Source organism: Callorhinus ursinus, unplaced genomic scaffold (genome assembly GCF_003265705.2).
Source record: "Callorhinus ursinus isolate GAN/ISIS: 27379988/994484 unplaced genomic scaffold, GSC_fseal_2.0 scaffold18, whole genome shotgun sequence".
Taxonomy (NCBI): Eukaryota; Metazoa; Chordata; class Mammalia; order Carnivora; family Otariidae; genus Callorhinus; species Callorhinus ursinus.
This window is the reverse complement of record NW_027397080.1, coordinates 1,751,883-1,774,327: the sequence shown is the minus strand read 5'-3', so window position 1 is coordinate 1,774,327 and position 22,445 is coordinate 1,751,883. Positions and strand designations below refer to the sequence as shown.

At 53.2% G+C, this 22,445-nt stretch overlaps 3 protein-coding genes and 1 non-coding gene across 7 annotated transcripts; 2 read left to right on the top strand and 2 right to left on the bottom strand.

The window, feature by feature from the left end:
• Positions 1 to 4,675: 4,675 nt before the first annotated feature.
• PLK3 (polo like kinase 3) lies at positions 4,676 to 11,536 on the top strand. The gene is made up of 15 exons (XM_025857171.2): positions 4,676 to 6,847; positions 7,051 to 7,158; positions 7,247 to 7,363; positions 7,505 to 7,634; positions 7,716 to 7,803; positions 8,611 to 8,706; positions 8,796 to 8,994; positions 9,117 to 9,240; positions 9,428 to 9,519; positions 9,760 to 9,853; positions 10,019 to 10,102; positions 10,196 to 10,358; positions 10,486 to 10,615; positions 10,785 to 10,898; positions 11,008 to 11,536. The coding sequence occupies exons 1-15, from the start codon at positions 6,482 to 6,484 to the stop codon at positions 11,197 to 11,199; spliced, it is 2,097 nt and encodes a 698-aa protein (XP_025712956.2). The 5' UTR covers positions 4,676 to 6,481; the 3' UTR covers positions 11,200 to 11,536.
• An 11-nt stretch (positions 11,537 to 11,547) lies between these two features.
• DYNLT4 (dynein light chain Tctex-type 4) lies at positions 11,548 to 12,933 on the bottom strand. Of its 2 annotated transcripts, none has more exons than XM_025857172.2 (3): positions 12,805 to 12,933; positions 12,326 to 12,397; positions 11,548 to 12,220 (listed from the first exon to the last, which is right to left on the bottom strand). In XM_025857172.2, the coding sequence occupies exon 3, from the start codon at positions 12,207 to 12,209 to the stop codon at positions 11,550 to 11,552; it is 660 nt and encodes a 219-aa protein (XP_025712957.1). In that variant the 5' UTR covers positions 12,210 to 12,220; positions 12,326 to 12,397; positions 12,805 to 12,933; the 3' UTR covers positions 11,548 to 11,549. The 2 variants fall into 2 exon arrangements, with proteins under 2 accessions (XP_025712957.1, XP_073758805.1); XM_073902704.1 differs by having other exon boundaries at positions 12,857 to 12,931.
• On the top strand, positions 12,884 to 21,327 carry BTBD19 (BTB domain containing 19). Of its 3 annotated transcripts, none has more exons than XM_025856763.2 (9): positions 12,884 to 12,943; positions 14,231 to 14,444; positions 15,730 to 15,943; positions 16,044 to 16,097; positions 17,257 to 17,316; positions 17,417 to 17,485; positions 17,564 to 17,695; positions 17,818 to 17,943; positions 18,128 to 21,327. In XM_025856763.2, the coding sequence occupies exons 2-9, from the start codon at positions 14,359 to 14,361 to the stop codon at positions 18,260 to 18,262; spliced, it is 876 nt and encodes a 291-aa protein (XP_025712548.1). In that variant the 5' UTR covers positions 12,884 to 12,943; positions 14,231 to 14,358; the 3' UTR covers positions 18,263 to 21,327. The 3 variants fall into 3 exon arrangements, with proteins under 3 accessions (XP_025712548.1, XP_073758803.1, XP_073758804.1); XM_073902702.1 differs by lacking the exon at positions 12,884 to 12,943 and adding an exon at positions 13,065 to 13,230; XM_073902703.1 differs by lacking the exons at positions 12,884 to 12,943; positions 15,730 to 15,943 and having other exon boundaries at positions 13,252 to 14,444; positions 16,044 to 16,194; positions 17,220 to 17,316.
• A 1,001-nt stretch (positions 21,328 to 22,328) lies between these two features.
• Positions 22,329 to 22,445, bottom strand: LOC112812409 (U5 spliceosomal RNA). The gene has a single exon (XR_003205267.1). It is a non-coding gene; the product is annotated as a U5 spliceosomal RNA (small nuclear RNA).

The window sequence follows — 22,445 nt, the reverse complement described above, 5'->3', positions numbered from 1 at the left end:
TCTTTCTTTCTTTCTTTCTTTCTTTCTTTCTTTTTTCTTTCTTTCTTTCTTTCTTTCCTTCTTTCTTTCTTTCTTTCTTTTTTTCTTTCTTCTTCTTTCTTTCTTTCTTCTTTCTTCCTTCCTTCCTTTCTTTTTTTCTTCCTTTCAGAGAGAGCGAGAAAGAAAGAAATACAGAAAAATCTTTAAAAAGAAAGAGAGATTCTGACTGAGCTGCCAAGGGGGCAAGGAATGTGGGACACATGCTCAACTAGGGGCAGCAAGGCCTGACAGCATCCTCTAGAGGATGGAGACCCAGAGAACTCTGAAAAACCTCAGCTTGGGCAGAGATTGTGAGATTTTTGGCTTGGGGGAGGAGAAAGAGCATTAATAACAGGGATATGGAGACATGGAGCAGTGTAGAAGGAGGGTAGGTACAAGGACAGAGAAACTGTGACCTCCAGAAAAGTCAGGCAGTGGTGAATAGTGGAGTCAGACCTCTTGGGTTCAGAACTTAACTCTACCCCTTGATAGCTGCATGTGACCTTGAGCGAACAGCTTAACCCCTTGAGCCTCAGTTTCTTCATCTGTGAAATGGGAATAATAATCACATCCACATCATAAAGCTACTGTGAGCAGTCAATAGCATAAATGCTTAGCCCAGCGCCTGGTGCATGGCAGGTGCATAAGATCCATTCATGGCAGCATATGTTACACTGAGGGAGGAGGCAGAGGAGACTGCCAGGCCCTTTAGTTACAACATTCAGGAGGATCTCCTCCTGATGTCCTGGTTTCTGGAGGAGGGCTCAAAAATCTTGTTAACCTCCCAAGGGGAGAAGACAGTGAAGGGTAACAGAATATGGCACCCAATATGCCATTTTAGCATATTGACTATTTTGGAACTGTAGGTACTTGAAAAACAGCAAATGCAGAGAGAGGCCTTCTCTGAACTCCCCTTATCTGCCTAAAGACGAATCTCTAAAAGGACTCGATGGGCATAAATGCCCTTCCTGGGAGTTTCTTCTCATATCACAGGAGAGGAAACTAGAAGTCTATACCACATCCAGACAAACTTGGTCACAAATTATCATATCTCCCATCCATTCTTCTAAGGGTCCATTCATCTTTTCTAGAAATCATTTACTTTTCCTTAAGAGGCCTATATTTCCCTTCCCTTTTCTTTATTAAGATGGTATTTAAGCCTGAATTCTTTTTTTCTTTTTTTAAATTTTTTATTGTTATGTTAATTACCATACATTACATCATTAGTTTTGGATGTAGTGTTCCATGATTCATTGTTTGTGCATAACATCCAGTGCTCCACGCAGAACGTGCCCTCTTTAATACCCATCACCAGGCTAGCCCATCCCCCCACCCCCCTCCCCTCTAGAACCCTCAGTTGTTTTTCAGAGTCCATTGTCTCTCATGGTTGGTCTCCCCCTCCGATTCCCCCCCTTCATTCTTCCCCTCCTGCTATCTTCTTCTTCTTTTTTTTTCTTAACATATATTGCATTATTTGTTTCAGAGGTACAGATCTATGATTCAACAGTCTTGCACAATTCAGAGCACTCACCATAGCACATACCCTCCCCAATGTCTATCACCCAGCCACCCCGTCCCTCACCACCCCCACTCCAGCAACCCTCAGTTTGTTTCCTGAGATTAAGAATTCCTCATATCAGTGAGGTCATTTGATACATGTCTTTCTCTGATTGACTTATTTCACTCAGCATAACACCCTCCAGTTCCATCCACGTCGTTGCAAATGGCAAGATCTCATTCCTTTTGATGGCTGCATAATATTCCATTGTGTATATATACCACATCTTCTTTATCCATTCATCTGTTGATGGACATCTTGTTAAGCCTGAATTCTAAGCTGGACGAGAGAGTTACTCATTTTTCCCTGGTTATCTCCCATTCTTCCATGCACAAGTTATACATGTTAATAAACTTGTGTTTGTTTTTCTTTCATTAATATTTTTATTGAAGAGTTTCATCTGAAGACCTAAGATGGGTGGTGGTAAGGTTTTGACTCTGTACAAAGTCTTAACCCCCAGTACTTTAGAATGTGACTGTATTTGGAGACTGAACCTTTAAAGAGGTAAGTAAATTAAAAACGAAGCTGTTAGGTGGACCCTTGTCTGATTCGACTGGTGTTTTTGTTTTTTGTTTTAAGATTTTATTTATTTAGTTGAGAGAGAGCACGCGGGTGCGTGCACGAGAGAGAGAGAGCACTTGCACAAAGGGGTGGCAGAGGGAGAGGGAGAAGCAGGCTTCTCCCTGAGCAGGGAGCCTAACACACGGGGCTCAATCCCAGGACCGAGATCATGACCTGAGCTGAAGGCAGATGCTCAACTGTGGTTTTTATGAGAAGAGATTAGGACACACAGAGAAAAGGATCATCTACATAAAGGGGATTAAGAGGTAGAAATTTCGGGACACCTGGGTGGCTCAGTCAGTTAAGTGTCTGCCTTTAGCTCAGATCATGATCCCAGGGTCCTGGGATCAAGTCCCACATGGGGCTCCTTGCTCAGTGGGGAGCCTGCTTCTCCCTCTGCCTGCTGCTCCCCCTGCTTGTGCATGCTCTCTCTCTGAGAAGTTAATAAATAAAAACTAAAAAAAAAAAGTAAAAATTTCCAGTTATAAAATAAGTCACACAGATGGAGATTAAAAGTACACCATAGGGAATGTAGTCACTATTACAATAATGTATGGTGACTACACTTAGGGTGGTGAGCACTGAGTAATGTGTAGAATTGTCAAATCCATGTTGTATACCTGAAACTAATATAAGATGTATGTCAATTATACTTAAGTTAAAAAAAGAAAGATCATGTGAACTCAAAGGGAGAAGACCACCATCTACAAACCAAGAGAGAAACCTCAGAAGAATTTGTTAAAAAACAAAATTCAGGGACACCTGGGTGGTTCAGTCATCAAGCATCTGCCTTTGGCTCAGGTCATGATCTCAGGGTCCTGGGATTGAGCCCCATGTGGAGCTCCATGCTCCACGGGAAGCCTGCTTCTCCCTCTCCCTCTGCTGCTCCCCCTGTTTGTTCTCCCGCCCTCTCTCTCTGTCAAAAAAGAAATAAAATCTTTTTATGTATTTATTTGACAGAGAGATGCAGTGAGAGAGGGAACACAAGCAGAGGGAGTGGGAGAGGGAGAAGCAGACCTCCCGCCGAGCAGGGAGCCCAAGGCCAGCTCAATCCCAGGACCCTGGGATCATGACCTGAGCCAAAGGCAGACGCTTAATGACTGAGCCACTCAGGTGCCCCAGTAAATAAAATCTTTGAAACAAAACAAAAAAACAAAATTCAGGGGCACCTGGGTGGCTCAGTTGGTTGAGCCTCTGACTCTTGATTTTGGCTTGAGTCATGGTTTCAAGGTTCTAGGATTGAGCCCCCTCCTTCCCTCTCTGCCCCTCCCCCTGCTCCTACTGAAGTGCGAGCGCTCTCTCTCTAAAATCTTTAAGATTTTATTTTTGAGAGAGAGAGAGAGAGAGAGAGAAAGAGTGCATAAGCAGGGGGAACGAGTGGCAGAGGGAGAGGGAGGGGCAGGCTTCCCACTGGGCAGGGAGCCCGATTGAGCCACCCAGGTGCCCCTAAAATAAATAAAATCTTAAAAAGGAAAATTCAACTAAGTAAATTTGAAGACCTAATTGGCTTTATTAAATGAGTCATGAATCCCATCTAGCAAGTTGAGGAGGGATCTGAGGAGTTTGTTCAAAATGGAAAGTTTTTATAGGAAGGAGCTTGGGACAGGAAAGTTAGAAGCAAAATAAAAGGATTGTTTCAGGCCAAGGTCACTTTCCCTTAGGAGGAAGAGCAGGGGGTCTTATCATGCAGATCACCTTTCTTTCTTTGGGGGATTGAGGGTTAAGATTGATATTTCTGGGGTGGTGGGGTGGTGGAAACTGCAATTAGATCAGGTATTAAGCCCTGGCTTGGTGACGTGGCCTGGCCCAAAAAAACGCCATCTGAGGGGTGCCTGGGTGGCTCAGTCGTTAAGCGTCTGCCTTTGGCTCAGGTCATGATCCCAGAGTTCTGGGATCGAGCCCCGCGTCAGGCTCCCTGCTTGGCAGGAGGCCTGCTTCTCCCTCTCTCACTCCCCCTGCTTGTGTTCCCTCTCTCCCTGTGTCTCTCTCTGTCAAATAAATAAAATCTTAAAAAAAAAAAAAAACCGCCATCTGAGGGCTGTGGTTTTCTTTTTAGCAGAATCAACCTTGTCAATACCTTGAGCTTGGACTTCCAGCCTTCAGAACTATGAGAAAATACATTTCTGTTGTGTAAGCCATCTAGTGGTGTAGTATTTTGTTACGGCAGCCCTACCAAACTAATATGAAGATATTTTGCTTTATTTTCCAAATATAAAATTGCAAACTCAAATATGCCTTTTCTTCTTTTCTTTTAAAGATTTTATTTACTTAATGGAGAGAGAGAGAGAGAGACAGCGCGAGAGGGAACACAAGCAGGGGGAGAGGGAGAGGGAGAGGGAGAAGCAGGCTTCCGGCCGAGCAGGGAGCCTGATGCGGGGCTCAATCCCAGGACCCCGGGATCATGACCTGAGCTGAAGGCAGTCGCTTAACCAACTGAGCCACCCAGGCACCCCTCAAATATGCCTTTTCTTTTTTCTTTTTAAAAGATTTTATTTATTTATTTGACAGAGAGATAGAAACACAGCGAGAGAGGGAACACAAGCAGGGGGAGTGGGAGAGGGAGAAGCAGACTCCCCACTGAGCCGGGAGCCCGATGCGGGGCTCGATCCCAGGACCCTGGGATCATGACCTGAGCCCAAGGCAGACACTTAAATGACTGAGCCACCCAGGTGCCCCACAAATATGCCTTTTCAAACTACACATGCTTCAGCCTCATTTTCCCTGTAGATCTGTCCTTTCTGGCCCCACCACTACCATCTCCCCAATGGAAAATTGTTGACTTGTAGGATAAAAACCAAACTCCTGATTATGGCACTTAAGCACCCCCCCTCACCCCCCCCCCATCTGAGCTATTAGTCATCATCCCCATTTCAGGCTGTTTGGTTTCTCCCATCAGTGGCCATGAAGGGTGAGGTTAGAGGGCCTGGGGCGGGCAAACATGGAGGAAGGATGCAACGGAGATGACAGTGAAGGCGGGGAGAGCAGCAAGGTGCTGTGGCAGTGATCAATAATCCCAACAGGAGCGACTACAACTCCCGTTGTGAGGGGAAGATGGAGGGAAGTGGGTACTTCACAGAGATTTTTAGCTTTGGGGAGATAAAACTGATAGGAATTAGGTTCTAATCAATATTTGTTGACTCTCCCGGCTACTCTTTCTAAAACAAGCTCTTTGGTTACTCTTCTGTTGACTTCTTTCATAGCACTTTTCAAAGCCTACGATGACCTGCCTATTGTCTGTTTCCATCCGGCAGAGTGTGGACTAAATGAGGGCTGCAACCTTGAACAGCCTTGTTCAGCCAGTGCTTGGCATTTAGCAGGTACTCTCAATAGATCTTCGAGGCCTGACTGGCTTAATGATTGACTGAATGGGACAGAGTGAGGGCAGAGAGATGAGAAGGACAAGGCCAGGGGGAGGCCTGTGATAACTGGGACAAACACTCCAGAGGGGTTAAGACCCCTACCTCTCTGTTTCTGGCCCTGGGAAGGGTGGGCATGAACTAGGGGTCTAGCTGTCCACATGGCCCCAGGACCACCTGCCCAACTGGCACTAGATTTGAGAAAATCCTAATTCCCATTCTTCACTTTCTGGCCTTCTGACTGCTGACTCAAGCAGTAGGTGTTTTCAGGGAAAGGGAATAGGGGATCCCGCCAGAACCCGAGATCTAACTCTCAAGGTTGTGGAGGAGGGTAACAGAGGTTACGACGAGGCACAGGATAAAAACCTTGAATGCTGGGCTGTCTGACGCCAAAACTCAAGCGTGGCAGCCTCCCCCCTCCTCCACCCGCCCCCGCCCGTCCCAAGCCAGGCGCAGGAGTGTGCAATTCTTCCCAAGCCCTAAAGGGGGTAGTGCCAGGCTGGGACCCGGGGGCTCTGGCCTAGGGCACGGGACCAGGGCGAAGATCTCGCGCACTTAAAAGGAAGTGTTGGTGACGCCCCCTGGCGAAAGCGAGCACCGCCCCTGCCTCTCCCTTCCCGCCAGGATCGCTGGTCTATCTAGTTGCTTGGGGAGACTCCCCAAGCCCCGGTAGGGAGTGTCCCTTGGGGAGACACCCAGCCCCACTCAGACTTCAGAAAAAGTCCCGAAAGATGGGGAAAGAAAGAGACCCCCATGAACGAGACTCTCGGTCACCAGGGCGTAGGGAGAGGGGTACGGAGAAACGGCTGACCCCTACATTCTGGTCGCAGCCGCACGGTGACCACCAGCACTGTTGCTCTTTAAGGCGTGAGTGGGAGGCTGGGCCTGGACTTGCGTTGAGTGGGAGGAGGAGCTTCTTGGTGACGTAAGACCCGGGGAGGGGCGTGGCTTCTAGGTGACTCACCGCCTGGAAGGGGGCGGGCTCTTAATGACGAGACGCCGGGGAGGAGACAGGCGTTCATTGATAAAAACGCCGGGCTCCCTCGGGCGCGAGCGCAGCGTAGCAAATCCCGGCAGCGCCACGCGCGGCCCGGGCCGGGCGGAACCGAAACAAGCCGGGCCGGCGCTGCGACGCACCGCCTGCATGGAGCCCGCCGCCAGCTTCCTATCCCCGCGCCCCTTCCCCCGTGCGGCCGCCCCGCCCGCGCCCCCTGCCGGGCCCGGGCCGCCTGGGAGTGCCACGCCGGGACCTGAGCTGGAGATGCTGGCTGGGCCACCGGCGACGGACCCGGGGCGCCTTATCACCGACCCGCGCAGCGGTCGCACCTACTTCAAGGGCCGCCTGTTGGGCAAGGTGAACTGGTGGGGTGGTGTGCTAGCGAGGGGAGGAGGGGGTCCCTGTTGACCTCCTTGACGGCGCCGGGTGGGGCGGGGGCGCTTGCCCTCGGCGCGGGGACGCTTGTCCTCGGCGCGGGGACGCTTGTCCTCGGCGCGGGGACGTCTGCGGACCAGACTTGGCTGTCCTGGAGCGCTCTGCCTGATGCCCCCTCCCCATAGGGGGGCTTTGCCCGCTGCTATGAGGCCACTGACACAGAGACTGGCAACGCCTACGCGGTCAAAGTCATCTCACAGAGCCGCATCACCAAGCCGCATCAGCGCGAGAAGGTGGGCCCGGGCCCAGCGGACCAGGGGTGGGGTGGGGAAAGTGGTGAGGGAGCCCTTGAGGGATGACCACCCCGCGCCCCCATTGCAGATCCTAAACGAGATTGAGCTGCACCGCGGCCTGCAGCATCGCCACATCGTGCGTTTCTCGCACCACTTTGAGGATGCTGATAACATATACATTTTCCTGGAACTCTGCAGCCGAAAGGTGAGCGATGACTGTGAGAGTGGGAGAGGGAAAAGGGGCCCTTAAGACCCAAAGCTGGAGCCCTGTCTCTTCCTCGGTGAACGCAGATGGAGGGAGGGTCAGAGAGGGCGGATCAGGGGCTGAAGTGGTGGCTCTCTGCAGTCCCTGGCCCACATCTGGAAGGCTCGGCACACTCTGTTGGAGCCAGAGGTGCGCTACTACCTGCGCCAGATCCTTTCCGGACTCAAGTACTTGCACCAGCGGGGCATCCTGCATCGAGACCTCAAGCTGGGTGAGACTCCCGGGCCAGCAGGATTGGGGGTTGGGGCGGCAGAGAGAAAGGACTCTGACACACCTCTCTGCCCCCATTCAGGGAATTTTTTTATCACTGAGAACATGGAACTGAAGATGGGGGACTTTGGGCTGGCAACCCGGTTGGAACCCCCGGAACATAGGAAGAAGTGAGTGTTTGAGGAGAGGGGTGGCCACGGTCTGTGTGACACGATGACGTGCGTGACAGTGAGTTATGTATGTGGGAGGCATGATGACTGCCTGATGTGTGTGTGTGATAGATAGGAAAGGGATGATGGGTTGTTTGTGTGTGTGTGGGAAGGTGGAGGTGGCAGCTGGAGTTACAGGGACTGTGGAAAGGCTGAGGGTCCTGTTGGTGTTGGAGTCCCTGAGACAGATGGGGGTGTAAGGATTCTCGGAGATGTTGGACCTGATCCTATGTGTGGATGGGGGAAGGTGGCATAAGCAATGTGTGTGTGAGACAGACTGAGTGTGGTAATGGCAGGACATGACACCCGCTGTAAGAAGACCCTGCTGTGGCCACGATGACTGGGTGTGAGTGACAACAGATAGCATGTGCGGCCGATGAGTGTTTTGGGGGAATAGGACAGCTGGTGTTGGTTTGTGTGTGGCACAGACCATAGGAGGTGACAGCCGGTATGGGTGTCTGACAGACGGGAGTGGGGGACTGACTGAGGAAAGGATCCATGATGGACCCTCTGCTAACCTTGGAGGAGGGGGCTGGGGTGGAGGTCAAGGCCTCCCCTGTCCTGCCAAGCAGCTGAGCAGCTGGGCCAGGCGGGTGGGCGGGGACTCAGCTGCCATCCCCAGCATCCATTGTCCCAGGACAAGCAGGAGTTCTCTTGCCTTTGGTGACAGGCAGCTGCTTTGTCTGGACTCAGAGTGGGGGCAGGGAAGGGGGGGCTAGCCAGGCTGGGTCTGAACCTTCTTCTTTCTTCCTCCCTGCCCCTTTTCAGAACCATCTGTGGCACCCCCAACTATGTGGCTCCAGAAGTGCTGCAGAGACAGGGCCATGGCCCTGAGGCAGACGTGTGGTCCTTGGGCTGTGTCATGTGAGCCCCAGGGTCATCGTACACTGGTGGGGGCCCGGGTGGGGTGTACCTTCCGCTATAGTCCTGATGCCCTCATCTCTGCCCTTCAGGTACACACTGCTGTGCGGCAATCCCCCCTTTGAGACAGTTGACTTGAAGGAGACATATCGCTGCATCAAACAGGTTCACTACACACTGCCCGCCAGCCTCTCACTGCCTGCCCGGCAGCTCCTGGCTGCCATCCTTCGAGCCTCGCCCCAAGACCGCCCCTCAATTGACCAGATCCTGCGCTATGACTTCTTTACCAAGGTCTGTGGCTCCCCAGACATCTAAGTCAACTCTGCATGTTCCCAGGGGATTCAGTGGGGGTAGGTGACAGGACTCCTGGGGCTTCCCTTCTTTGCTCACTTGACTTTGACTTCCCTCCTTAGGGCTACACCCCTGACCGGCTCCCTGTCAGCAGCTGTGTGACAGTCCCAGACCTGATACCCCTTAACACAGCTAGGATCCTGTTTGTCAAAGTTACCAAGAGCCTCTTTGGCAGGAAGAAGAAAAGTAAGTCTGGAATGTCAGTGGTGTGGAGGGTAGAGCGTGGCAGGGGGGCTTGGTACCTATATTGTGGGGGCATGAGTGTGAACGCCTCTGAACCCCCCGGGGGAGAGCATGTGCCCATCTGTATCCCTGCAGGAAGTCTGGGGGTGGGGGTGGGCAGGATATGAGGGTTGTATCTTCCCCCACCCAGGTAAAAACCATCCTGAGGAGCGGGATGAGGTCTCCTGTTTGGTGAATGGCCTCACTCGGACGTCCATTGGCCATCAAGATGCCAGGCCTGAGGTGAGGGACTCACATGGGTAGTGTGCCCTGACTCACTCTCACCCTAGCTGCTGCAGGAAGCCTGGGATAAAAGAAGCTAGTGAAGCATCTAGCCTCGTGGTGGCCTAATTGGCTGTGTCTCATTAGCCAGGCGGGGCTGACCTGGGGTGCCCTGGCTGCCAGGGCAAGGCTGGGCCATGGACTCTCGAGGATTTGGATTTTGAGGCCTATCTCACTCCCTTCTCCTTCCCAACCATCCAGGCTCCAGCAGCTTCTGGTCCTGCCCCCCTCAGCTTGGTAGAGACAGTGCCTGAAGACAGTTCACCCCGTGGGACATTGGCGAGCAGTGGAGATGGTGAGCAGCCATCTCATGATGGCTGAGAGGTGCTAAAGGAGATGGATGAGAGGTGCTAGAGGTTGTTGGGGCTAAGACCAGGGACCAGAGGGAAGGAGTGTCAGAGAGACGTGGCCTGTGTCCTGGCGAACTAATGCCTAATTCCAGGTGCCCTGTTCCCTTCAGGGTTTGAAGAAGGTCTGACTGTGGCCACAGTGGTGGAGTCAGCCCTCTGTGCTTTGAGAAACTGCCTGGCCTTCATGCCCCCAGGTAAGGGTGGGGTCCGATATGGTGAATGGTGGTTGGGAGTTCTTTGGCTGAAAGGTGGGGAACAGGTCCTCACTCCTTCCTCTTCCATGACAGCGGAACAGAACCCAGCTCCCCTTGCACAGCCGGAGCCTCTGGTATGGGTCAGCAAGTGGGTTGACTACTCCAACAAATTTGGCTTTGGGTATCAACTGTCCAGCCGCCGTGTGGCTGTGCTTTTCAACAACGGCACACACATGGCCCTTTCAGCCAACAGAAAGTAAGTGCTGTTCTGGAGTGCCATTGTGCCCAGCACGTGTGTGCTTCTGCACTGGGGTGTCCTGGGGTCTCCAGGGAACGGGCATCGGTGCCGGGCTCCCTCTGACCTCTCGTCTCCTCTCCTCCAGGACTGTGCACTACAACCCCACCAGCACAAAGCACTTTTCCTTCTCTGTGGGTGCTGTGCCTCAGGCCCTGCAGCCTCAGCTGGGTGTCCTCCGGTATTTTGCCTCCTACATGGAGCAGCATCTCATGAAGGTGTGTGGACTGGAGTGGGGCACATTGAGGATTAACACATCCTAATCCCTTCCTATTCGCCTTGGCGGGAGCGTTGGGGGGCTTAGAGCTAGAGGCTGAACCTCTATGGGAGACATCAAGGAGGAGGGGTGTGATTCGTGCCAGACAAGTGACCTGCTTCTGCCCCCAGGGTGGAGATCTGCCCAGTGTGGAGGAAGTGGAGGTGCCTGTCCCCCCACTCCTGCTGCAGTGGGTCAAGACAGATCAGGCCCTACTCATGCTGTTCAGTGATGGCACTGTCCAGGTGAGAACCCCTCCTGGACTTGGGGGGAAGGTCTGGGAGGCCCATGGTGCTGGGGAGGAAACTGGACCTGGGGCCTAGGCCCTGATCAGTGCCACCCTTCTGTGCACAGGTAAACTTCTACGGAGACCACACCAAGCTGATCCTCAGTGGCTGGGAGCCCCTGCTTGTGACTTTCGTGGCCCGCAACCGTAGTGCTTGTACTTACCTCGCTTCCCACCTGCGCCAGCTGGGCTGCTCCCCAGACCTGCGGCAGCGGCTCCGCTATGCTCTGCGTCTGCTCCGGGACCGCTGCCCCTCCTAGGCCCTAACCTGCAGAGCAGGCCATGACCTAAAGCCTCAGGTCTGAGGCCTGTGCCTGTAAGGCTCTGGCCCTTGCCTTTGTGGGCCTCCCTGTCCCTTTGGTGCCTCACTGGGGGCTCTGGGCTGAATCCCCCAGGGAATCAGGGACCAGCTCTACTGGGGTTGGAGTCTGCGTGTCCCAACAGCCTCCTTCCCCTTCTCCAAGAAAAGCCTGAGCCTTAGTCCCCAGCTAGGGGGCATTATTTATGGACCACTTTTATTTATTGACAGACATTTATTTATTGGGATTGAGCTCCAGGGAGGGCCTCCTCCTGGGATAATAAACCATTTTTGCAGAACTTGGAGGCGTCCTCACTCGCAGTAGAGCCCGTGAACCATAGCCACGGCAAAGAGGGAGGCGTTGGTGAAGGCGGCAGAGGCCAGCCCGTCGCGCTCGGTGTCCCAGAGTGCGCGGCTGACCACGTGCACGCCCTGGCCGGCGCGCGGCCCGAGCACCACGTTGCACACGAGCTTGTAGCGCGGGGGACAGAGCTCGCGCAGGCGCACACGCAGCAGCTCGCACAGCTCGCGAGCCAGCGGCCCAGCCTCAGCGCCCGAGTAGCATGTGTGGCACAGCCGCGCGGCCAGCGCCGCCTCCAGGGAGTGTTGTACTCGCGCGGCCTCCCAGCGCTCCCCTGGCGCAGGCTCTGTGCGGTAGGAGGGCGCTACCCGACGCAGGGGGGCCAGGGGCAACCCCGAGAAGCTAACCCTTGAGCCCAGAGGAGGCACTGGGCCCAGAGATGGTCGCCGACCCCCCGGACCTGCTCCTGGTCCTGCCAGCGAGTTGCGACGTGAGAAGGACGAGGCTGGGCCCAGCACAGAGCCACGGCGGGAGGACGGGCCCAGACCTGCTAGTCGGGCCTCATCAATACTGGGCAGGTGGCCTGGAGGCCTCACCGGCGATCGTTTGAGCCCGGGGTCTTTGGTAGTGTCCTCCTCCTGGCGTCCGGGGGGCACAGACCTGCCAGCCATGGACCTGCCAGCTGGGAGACCCACACTTGGACAGGATGGCCTAAACTGGCCATCTTTGTACCCCATCCAGTCTTTCACTCAGTGATAAGGGTTTTTATCCCCTAACCCCTTCTTACCTCTGTTCTGGGGACAGGTGAGTCAAATAGTCCGGGGCTGCGAGGATTCCTAGATGCTTCGAGGGTTAAGGGCTGTTAAGGACATAAGCAGTGCTGCTCAGACTATCATCTTGGGTTGGCCCCTGCTCCCTTGAGCTTCACGTTCCCGTGGGCACCATGGAGGTTAGCTAAGTGAGCTCTAAGTACACCTCCTATTCTCCCTTCCCCCAGACTTTGCCAGCAGAAGGGGGAGATAAGTCTGCCCTTGGTTTGCCTCAGCCTAGACTGTGGTGCCTCAAACCCCTAACCAGAAGGAGACAGACCCAACTCCTTCAACCCCACAGATCCTTTTAGCCCTGTGGGTACTGAATCCAGCCGTCTTCCACCCCTATCTGCTTCTAGGGTGGCTGACACAAAGATCGCCCCTACCACTGGCTGAGGCTGGAGGCAGGTGACTCGGGAAGTTCCTTCTGCCCTCTGCATTTGGCCTCTGACCCTACCTGCAGAATCAGCTCTGGGATGAATGCCCTCTTCCGAAACTCCCACAGGCACCTGAGTCACCTGCAGCTTTTGGCTTCCCAACTCTCTCCTAGCTCCACAGCCTTGTCCTCCCAGCTGGCCTGACTGGCAGGCAGGAAGGTAATGGCCCCCTGTGTTGTGGAGTTGCCCTGGGTTACTGGGCAGGCACTCCTGTTTGGTTCCCTCCTTCCAGTCCTGGCTCTGGCTTAACCTGGAAGTGTTACTGTGAGTAGGTGTTGAGTGTGGGGTACCTGAGTCATCAGGGAAAAGGGAATAACAAGGGTCTAGAACCCAGGGCATACTACCACCGCAAGGACTACGGAGGGGGCAGATGTGGAGAGGGGCTCCCGGGGCTCTTGAGCTGCTGTCCATTTCTCCCCTTGTGAAGGCTGGCTCTTCAGTTGTGAGTAAGTTGCAGAACCCTGGGATGTGGGGAGACCTTGAGCCTGCAGGGGTGGCTGCTGAGGGATCAGGATCTGGGCCCACAGGAAGGAGGATGTCATGGCTCTGTCGTCTCCCCATCAGCCTCAACAAGGACAAGTATTTCCGCTCCCTGTGCAGAGCTGGGGTGGGGCTTGGATGACTTCCTCAGCTTGGGGCTGTGTGCAGGGGGAGGGAAGGCCATCCTCCCCGCTGGTGGGAGCCGACCTGACGCAACAGTGGTGCAACAGTGGTGACTGGACTTGGCAGTGAACCAGAGCCCAGCCTCCTGACCCCTGCTGCCCCAAGTGCCCTGGGGCTTCTCCCTAGCTGGACACACCTCTTGAGTGCCGAGAGTGCCACCCCCCTAACCGGGGTTGCATTTTAGGGATGCCAGAGGCCATGACGCCTCTGTCAGAGCTGACACCACCTCACCTGACCTCCCTCTGGAAGGGACAGGACTGCCCCCTCTCAGACAAGCCAGTCTGGGCCCTGAAAACTCCATGGGGGTGAGGAATTTCCCTGTTGAGGGGGGTTCCCCAGACCTGGCAACCTGATGTGCATGTGGGGGCCGGGGTAGGAGAGGCAGGGAGTTTGAACTCTGAACCCAAGACAGGCAGGGGCCTGGGGGCTAAGACCCTCCACTCAGCTTCCGGCCCCCCTGAGGGCTAAAGTTTTCCCTGGGCCTGTGGGAGATGGGCGGGGCCTCTCCAGCCGGGCTCCGGTTTCCGTGGAAACCCACAGGCTTCCCACCCACTGCCGCCTGGGCAGGCTCCCAGCTGGGGCCTCATCCGCCCCGTCAGCCTCTCCTCCCCAGTTCAGTCGGCTCCACCCTCAGCCTCTCTCGGTCCCCTCCCTGAGTCCCAACCCCTAGCCCAGCCTCTGGCCTCTGATGCCTTCTTAAGGAACCTGGGCCTCTCCTGCCCCATCCCTAAACTTTAGCTTCCCAGCAAACAGTCTTCCCAAGCTCCTGCCCCTCCCTCTCAGGCCTTTGTAGTCTCCACACCAGCTGCTAAGCCTGGCCAGGCCTCCTGCTCCTTCCCACCTACCGCCTCCCACAGACCAAGAGACACCAGGCCTCCTATTCTACCTGCTTCTTCCCCCGCCCCGCCCCCATGGAGCCCCCGGGACTGGTTGTGCATGGGGAGGCTGCACCCTTTTCCACGGCACTCCGAAGCCTTCTCAACAATCCCCAATACAGGTGAGGGGGCGGGCCCTGTCTGTGGGTTTTCCCTAACTGGCTTTGCTGGGCCCCACGACCCTGAGGAAGCCTTGGGTACACAAGAGGTGGGGAAGACCACCCTCCTCCCTGGTGAACTCAGTCTGGGGAAGTCAAGTGTGGAGAATGACTACAGGTCACTCATCGCCCATGATGTCCTGAGAGCCAGAGGTGGGAGGGGTGGTGGCAGTGGGAGCTGGAGCCCAGAGCAGCTGTGTGACTTCAGGCAAAGGCCTTCCTTTTTTGGCTCTTGAGCTCCTGGCAGAGAAGAGCTCTCTGTCCCCCTGGATCCTGAGGGATGGGATATAACTCGAGTCCCTCCCTGGGAGGCAGAGGAGCAGATGACCCTGTTCTGGGAACTGGGGAGTCACAAGAGGAACAAAGCTCAAGGGATTGAGTGAGCCAGAGTCTCAGACAGGAAGTAGTTCAAGGGTGCTGCCTAGGGCTCACTGCCCAGGATGCTTGTGGTGTCTGAAAGCAGGGATAGAATATGGGGGCAGGGCTGGTCAGAACTAGAATGTAGCTTTCAGTCCCCACTGCCTGAAAGCTGGACTCCTCCTCAAGGGTTGGTGACTCCCATAACCCTACTGCTTTGGGGATTAGCAGTCTGGGGTGAGTAGGGGGAACCCCTGGCCTTGGACCTGGGACTAGAAGGCTCCAGAAGCTCAAGCTTCATTTCCTGCCTCCTACTATCTATGCTGTTGGGAGGCCCAGAGGCTGGGGCCGGAAGTGATTGTGAAGATGGAAAATGTGGTCTGGTCTCATGATGATGTATCGCTGCCACATCTGTCTGCAGCCAATGCGCTCTGCACCCCCGCTCCCCCACACCCTCCCGCCTAGAGGAGCCTGAAAAAGGCTGAGTTTGCAGTCTATGGAGGAGGAGCCAAGAAGAGCTTCCCTTACCTCAACTCAGGCTGGGGAGGAGAGGGGTAGGTAGGATCAATTTTGCATCAGCCTTGGTGCCCCCTCAGCGATCAGGCATTGCCACCTCCTCTAAGACCTGAGGGTTTGGGATTACTATCCCATTTCATGGATGAGAAACCTGAGATTCAAAGGTATAAAGTCACTTGCCTGAGGCACCGTAGGGTGGGGCTGGGACTAGAATCCAGGAAAGTGTATCCCAGACCTTCCGCTGGAAGGACTAAGACCTGTCCCTTTTATGACAGATTAGGAAATGAAGGCTCAGAGTGGACAAAGGCAAAGCCTAAGGGTTGTACCCAAGACTCCAGCCTCTTCTTCCCTGGTTCTCTCCTCCCCTTTCCCACAGTGATGTTTGCTTTGTGGTCGGTCAAGAACGGCAGGAGGTGTTTGCCCACCGGTGCTTGTTGGCCTGTAGATGCAACTTCTTCCAACGACTTCTGGGCCCAAAGCTGGGCCCTGGGATGCCTAGCCCCGTGGTGCTAAGCACAGTGCCAGTGGAGGCCTTCCTGGCAGTGCTGGAGTTTCTGTACACCAACAGTGTCAGGCTGCACCGCTGCTCTGTGAGCCCTCTGGGCAGAGGTCTGGGTGGCGGTGGCGGGGGGGCTGGCGGGGAGGGGCAGGAGAAACTCTCTTCCACTCCCCCGACCACCCACTCTGCAGGTGCTGGAGGTGCTGACAGCGGCTGTGGAGTATGGGCTGGAGGAACTGCGAGAGGTGGGTTTGTATGGCAGGGCCCTGTCTCATCTCTCTTCCCTCTTATGGGCTCCGTTCACACCGTGCCTCACACACAGTCTGTCCTGGAGAGGCACATGTAGCAACACAGAAGTATGGACAGCCCTCTGTGTACATGGGCATTTATGTGGGCCTGTGTGCAAAAGGATATGTGTATGCTGTGTGTGTGCTGTGGGGGCATATGGGGTGTTTATGGCTGATGCCGTAGATGCCAGGATAAGTCAGCCTTGATGCTTGTTCTTCAAAGAGAGATAGACACATGAAAACCCTTAACCAGGGGTATAAGAAGGGTGATAGATGAAGGTATATGGTGCCGAGACTCTACAGAGGGTCTCTCTGGTCTTGCCATCAGGGAGAAAAGAAGGGAAGACTTCTTGGAGGAGGAAACATTCATGTTAGAACAGGTAGGAGTTTGCTCAGAGGGGGCGTGGAAAGGTGGCATTCTAGTCACTGAGGCACAAAAGGAGCTAGTGAGCCATTTGGTATGGCTGGACCAAAGGTGTGAGAGGAGGAGGGAGACATGAGATTGGAGAGGGTACCAGGGGCTAGATCATGCAGGACCTTTGAGAATTTGGACTTTTTTTAACTCAGAGGACATGGAGATTCATTGGAGGTTTTAGGTAAGAGAGTGAGGATTTGGAGCTAAGGGGAGAAGTGATTGGGAGAGATGAGAAAGGCTCCCCAGTCCAGGAGGGATGAGTAGCAGTGGAAGCCTAAGAGGAAGGTGCATGACTTTGAGAGAAGTGGAACTGGCATGACCCAGCACTTTTCTGGATGTGAGGGTGAAAGGGACAGGTCATGGACGAAATTCAAGTTTCTGGTTAAAATGAAAAGATCTTTGAGTCAGGAGGGGTCCAAGTGGAAGAAGATGAGCGTCCTCAGAGAAAAGGAGAGTGGATTTTCACATGGCTTTCATCTAGTCTGATTATCCAGGAATGTGCTAGAAGGTAGACTGCTAGTCTGTAGTCCCTTTGGGCTTGCCACGTCTCAACCCCTGGTGATTTCTTGCCTCCCCTGGTCTGGGAGGTCACGATGGGCTTGTGGCTGCTTAGTTGTCTGGGTGGCTCACTGCTTCTGGGGTGGGGCTAGGGTCTTGGAGCAGAGACACCTTGGCACAACCCACTTTCATTTCTGTTCCCAGCTGTGCCTGGAGTTTGTGGTGAAGGTGCTGGATGTGGAGCTGGTTTGTGAGGCTTTGCAGGTGGGTGTTGCTGGACAGGCTTGTAGGTGGGCGTCAGTGTGGAGGGCTGGACTACATGGCCTTCCAGCTTCCAACCTGACACCCTTCATTCTGTTCCCAGGTTGCCGTAACCTTTGGCCTGGGGCCTCTGCAGGATTGTTGTATAGCCTTCATAGAGGCCCACAGCCAGGTATCGCTCCCCATCTTCAGACTCCCCAAACCCTCACACCTCATTCTGCTCCTCCCTGACCTATTCGTGGACCCACAGGAGGCGCTCCGGACCCGCGGCTTCTTGGAGCTGTCTGCGCCCGCGTTGCTGCCCCTGCTGCGCAGCGACAAGCTCTGCGTGGACGAGGCTGAGCTCGTCCTGGCTGCCCGGAGCTGGGCACGCGTGGGCGCGGTGAGCGGGGGCTACGGGGACCCCGCGGTGGGGGTGCGGAAGGAGGCTTGGGCGCAGGAACCTGGCAAGGGGGTCGCGGGGCAGGTACCCAGCCCGTCCGGGCTTAGGGCTGGCGTTCGCAGGCCGTGCTGGAGCGGCCTGTGGCGGAGGTGGCGGCCCCGGTGGTGCGGGAGCTAAGACTGGCCTTACTGGCCCCGGCGGAGCTGAGCGCCCTGGAAGAGCAGAACCAGCGGGAGCCGCTCATCCCGGTGCGGACGCGGGGAACCAAACTCAGATCCACTCAGCAGCCGGGGGGGGGGGGGGGGGGGGGGGGGGGGGGGGGGGGGGGGGGGGGGGGTAGGGAGAAGCGCGGGGGTGAGGGGTTGCGGCCCAGGGTCTGAGGGGCGAGGCGGGCTACTGCTGCACTCCGCCGTGACCAGCCTTCCCCTGCAGGTGGAGCAGATCGTAGAGGCGTGGAAGTGCCACGCTCTGCGGAGAGGGGATGCAGCCCGGGGCGCCCCGTGCCGCCGCCGAAGGGGAACCCTGCCCCGGGAGCATCACTGCTTTCTGGACCTGCCCTTTAAGTGACTAAAGGCCGCAATTTGCGAGGAATTCTGGCCTGTCCCAAACTACAGCTCCCAACATGCCTGGCGCTCAGAGGGGGCTTCCGCCTCCAGCATGCCCTACGAGCCGGGCGCTGGAAGAACGGCCGTCAGCTCTGTGCCCCGCCCTGTGGGTGGGATTGGGAGGGAGGGGAAGGAGAGGGGGGGAGTGGGCGTGGCTTGGTGGGGCAGGGCCCCAAAGCGATTTCCTTTGCACCCTTTTCTTAACTCCTGGGCCTCTGGCCGTGGGGCCCTGCCGCGTTTACTTTTATAACCCCCCCCATGTTTTCAGCTCAGCTCCCTCTTTATTCCAGACCTGCGTCTTGGAGATCTCTCTCCAAATGCTGGACAGACACTTCAGACTCAGTTCAAAATTGAGCTGCCTTCTCATCTTTCCCAACTTCTGCCCCCATCGTTTCTCATCTACTTGGGTGTCTTTTTTTTTTTTAATTAATTAATTTATTTATTTGACAGAGACACAGGGAGAGAGGGAACACAGGCAAGGGGAGAGGGAGAAGCAGGGCTCCGGCCGAGCAGGGAGCCGGATACCAGGCTCGATCCCAGGACCCTGAGATCACGACCTCAGCCAAAGGCAGAGGCCTAACGACTGAGCCACCCAGGCGCCCCTAGTGGGTGTCTTAAGCCAGAAACCTGCATCTCAGCCTTGCCTTATTCCTCTTTCTCACATCTCCTTCCCGTGGCTTCCACCTTCTGAGAGACTGAAGGGTAGCAGAATGTGCCAACCCAAAAGATGCCTCTTTAAGGATTATTTTAAACTATTTTGAGAAACAGTGGAAGCTCTGGAAACAGAGTAGAAGTTACCCTTTTGGAAGGGAAATTTATATTTAAAAAGGAAATCTCCATTTGTAATGGTGTCTCATTCTCTGTACCAGGAAAAGAAGGATGATGAACTCACAGGAGGATTTTAGTGGAGAGGGCACCCCACTGAAATCTGTTTAACAAACCTTATCTTGTTTACTCTGCTTTTCTTGGTGGTTTTCCCATAAGTGGCCTCCCTACACTTTTCTTTCCTCTTTAGCTTAAGATGGTCTTTCAGCAGGTGTTTTAGGCCGCCTCAGGGAGTTACTCCTTTTTCCCTGGGTATCTTCCATGTACACATAAGGTATACATGTTAATAAACTTGTTTTTCTCTTGTTAATCTGTCTCTTACTACAAGAGTCTCAGCCAAGAGCTCAGAGAGTAGAGGGAAAGTTATTTTTCTTCCCCTATGAGATCTTTCCATTTGGTTCAGTTCTCTTAGCTTTAGTTCACCCAGTCCTATCTGTGCTCAGAATGAATTTAACAAGCTCTTTTTTTAAAAGATTTTTATTATTTGTTTATTTGAGCGAGAGAGACAGATAGTGACAGAGATATTGAGAGAGAGCACAAGCGGGGAGGAGAGGGAGAAGCAGGCCCCGGCTGAGCAGGGAGCCCGACGTGGGGCTCGATCCCAGGACCCTGGGACCATGACCTGAGCCAAAGGCAGATGTTTAACTCCAGTGCACTGCCTCCGCGCCTGCCATGCCCCCTTCCTGCCATTTCCCACACAGCAGCCAGACTTAAGATGTCAGCCCTACTCCCCTTATGAAGCCACTCAACATCCCCATTGTTCTCAGGACAAAATATGCTCTAGTTCACTCTCAGGACACTCAGAATTACTAGTGGTAACTCTTCTCTCAACTACTACCTTTGCATTAAATCACTGGTTCTGAAAGCAGTATCCTCTGGCTGTGCATTCACTCTCTTATTTATTGAAGACTCCCCATGCCACCTCTTTCATTCATTAGACGTTTTGTCTTCCTGAGGATCTGAATCTCCCTGAAAGATCCCTGGGCCTAGAGTGGCGCCTTTTTCATTTCTTGTTCCCCAGTCCCTGTCACATAATCAGTGCTCTGTAAATGTTCAGTGATGACTTTATTTCCTTATTTAAATACTATTTTATTCCATAAAGAGTTTAAAAGCTGTAAAACAAGACACTATCAATCTAAAATGAGGGACAGTCGATTAGAAGAAAATAAGGTTAAAACTTCTGTCTCCGGGATTTTATACAAAAATATGTTGCACATGAATTAAAGGTAGTTATTTGGCATTATCTCTCAAGACTGAAAATGTGGTTACTCATAGTACCACTTCATGACAGCACTGGATAAGGAGAATCAAAAACAAACTAGATGTCCTGGTTTAATCTAGAAGACTGATTATGGTATATTCTTACCATGATGTAGAAAGATATCTGTGACCTTTGGAAAAAAGCTCAGTGCAGACCAAGTAGAGCACGATTCCTTTTGCCAAACGAAAAGGTAGTGTAGGGGAGGAAGAAGTTTTCCTTTCCCCTCTTAGGGTCCCTTGTTGGGTCTGAAAATTACACTGATAAAGACAGATTAACAGGAGAAAAGCATACAAATTTATTTAAGATGTTTCATTACATAATCTCTACATCCAACGTGGGACTCATACTCACAACCCCAAGATCAGGGGCGCCTGGGTGGCTCAGTCGGTTAAGTGTCTGCCTTTGGCTCAGGTCATGATCCCAGGGTCCTGGGATCGAGCCCTGCATCAGGCTCCCTGCTCCGCGGGAAGCCTGCTTCTCCCTCTCCCAATCTCCCTGCTTGTGTTCCCTCTCTCGCTGTGTCTCTCTCTGTCAAATAAATAAATAAAATCTTGAATAAAATAAAATGAAACAACCCCAAGATCAATCAAGAGTCACATACGCCTCGGACTGAGCTAGCCAGGCGCCCTAATGTAAGTTTTAGTAATATGGGAGTCTTCATAAGGAAATGAAGACCAGAAGAAATGGTTAAACCTGAGTATTTTTATGCTAGGTTTGATGAAGAGTGGGTAGTCGTGAAGGAATATGATGGTTTAAAGAATATGAGGTAGGGGCATCTGGGTGGCTCAGCAGGTTAAGCGGCTGACCTTAGGCTCAGGTCAAGATCCCGGATGGGCTCCTGTTCAGGGGAAGCCTGCTTCTTGTTCTCCCTCGGCCTCGCCCTCTGCCCCTCCCCCACTTGCGCGTGCACTCTCAAATAAATCTTTTTCAAAAGTAACATTAAAAAAAAAAAAACCAGTTTCTCTGTGTGTGTTGTGTGGAAGTTTGGGACAAAGTGGTAGGAGGGGACGGGATGCAGTCTAAGGAGAACAGTTAGGGAGGGGTTTTCACATGAATCCGTGAAGAGCTCTTCTAGGACCAGGGCGGAGTAGGTAAAATGTAGCAGCATGAAGTGTATGCTTTGAATATGGTTATCAATGGGACCTGCTGATGGCTGTAAATTTATGGACCGTCACCAGTTACAAGATGGTATTTACTTAAAGCCAGAGAATTAAATAAGCTTGGTCGAGAAGATAGATGCAGATTGGTGGGAGGAGCTAGGTCCAAAATCTGAGGACACATTTGGTGGCTAGCCCTAGCCACCTATCTCTCATAATGCTGCTGTATGGCACCTATCACTGAGATTGTATATTACTTACCCAGATTATATTACCCACTTTTTTTCAGTGCTTGGTTCTACCGGTAAATTAAGCCCCTTCCTTACAGTAAGGAATCTGCTATCTTCAGCATAAAAAACCAGCCTAGAGAGTTGGATGGGGGTAAATCAGTGTGAAAGAAGTCATACCAAACTGCTGCGGAGACAGCTAGGGAGTCTGATGCGAGGTAGGAAACTACTGTGCTTACCCCTTCCGGCTGTAACTCAAACCAAAAAAATTGGGAGGAATATGAATGACTATTACTTTCTCTTTCTGGTCCTTCTTCTCCCAAAGAATGAGTTAGGATAACCTACGGGTGAGTACAAGAAATAAATTCGCAAAAAAAAAAAAAAAAGTAAGAAAAATAACCTACACGAAAGCAAAAAACACGCACAAAAACGTATTTTCTCCGCGGAATATCTTCGCATGGAACCCATCGAAAACACTACATTAACCAAACTATAATACGCGTTTATTGTATCTAGTATTGAAAAACAAACTCCACGTTAGATCAGCAACACAATTTTTGTCACAATCACAACACGCAAGATATCTTTCAGATCTATCTTTTTAAACACAAAAGAGTGAGCCTCATTAGAAAAGAGGCCTCAAAAAATTGAGTAAAAACTCACAACTGTTCCTCTCCACGGAAATCTTTAGTAAAAGGCGAAAGATTTATACGATCTGAAGAGAAACCAGAGTAT

What these genes read in the sequence shown, in the direction of transcription:
- PLK3 (XM_025857171.2), top strand. Translation starts at nt 6,482, where the DNA reads ATGACGAGACGCCGGGGAGGAGACAGGCGTTCATTGATAAAAACGCCG. An exon ending in GCTATGACTTCTTTACCAAG is followed by an intron (nt 8,995 to 9,116) that starts GTCTGTGGCTCC and finishes TTCCCTCCTTAG; the next exon opens with GGCTACACCCCTGACCGGCT. An exon ending in TGGAGCAGCATCTCATGAAG is followed by an intron (nt 10,616 to 10,784) that starts GTGTGTGGACTG and finishes TTCTGCCCCCAG; the next exon opens with GGTGGAGATCTGCCCAGTGT.
- DYNLT4 (XM_025857172.2), bottom strand. Translation starts at nt 12,209, where the DNA reads ATGGCTGGCAGGTCTGTGCCCCCCGGACGCCAGGAGGAGGACACTACC.
- BTBD19 (XM_025856763.2), top strand. Translation starts at nt 14,359, where the DNA reads ATGGAGCCCCCGGGACTGGTTGTGCATGGGGAGGCTGCACCCTTTTCC. An exon ending in TCAGGCTGCACCGCTGCTCT is followed by an intron (nt 15,944 to 16,043) that starts GTGAGCCCTCTG and finishes CCCACTCTGCAG; the next exon opens with GTGCTGGAGGTGCTGACAGC. An exon ending in TCATAGAGGCCCACAGCCAG is followed by an intron (nt 17,486 to 17,563) that starts GTATCGCTCCCC and finishes GTGGACCCACAG; the next exon opens with GAGGCGCTCCGGACCCGCGG.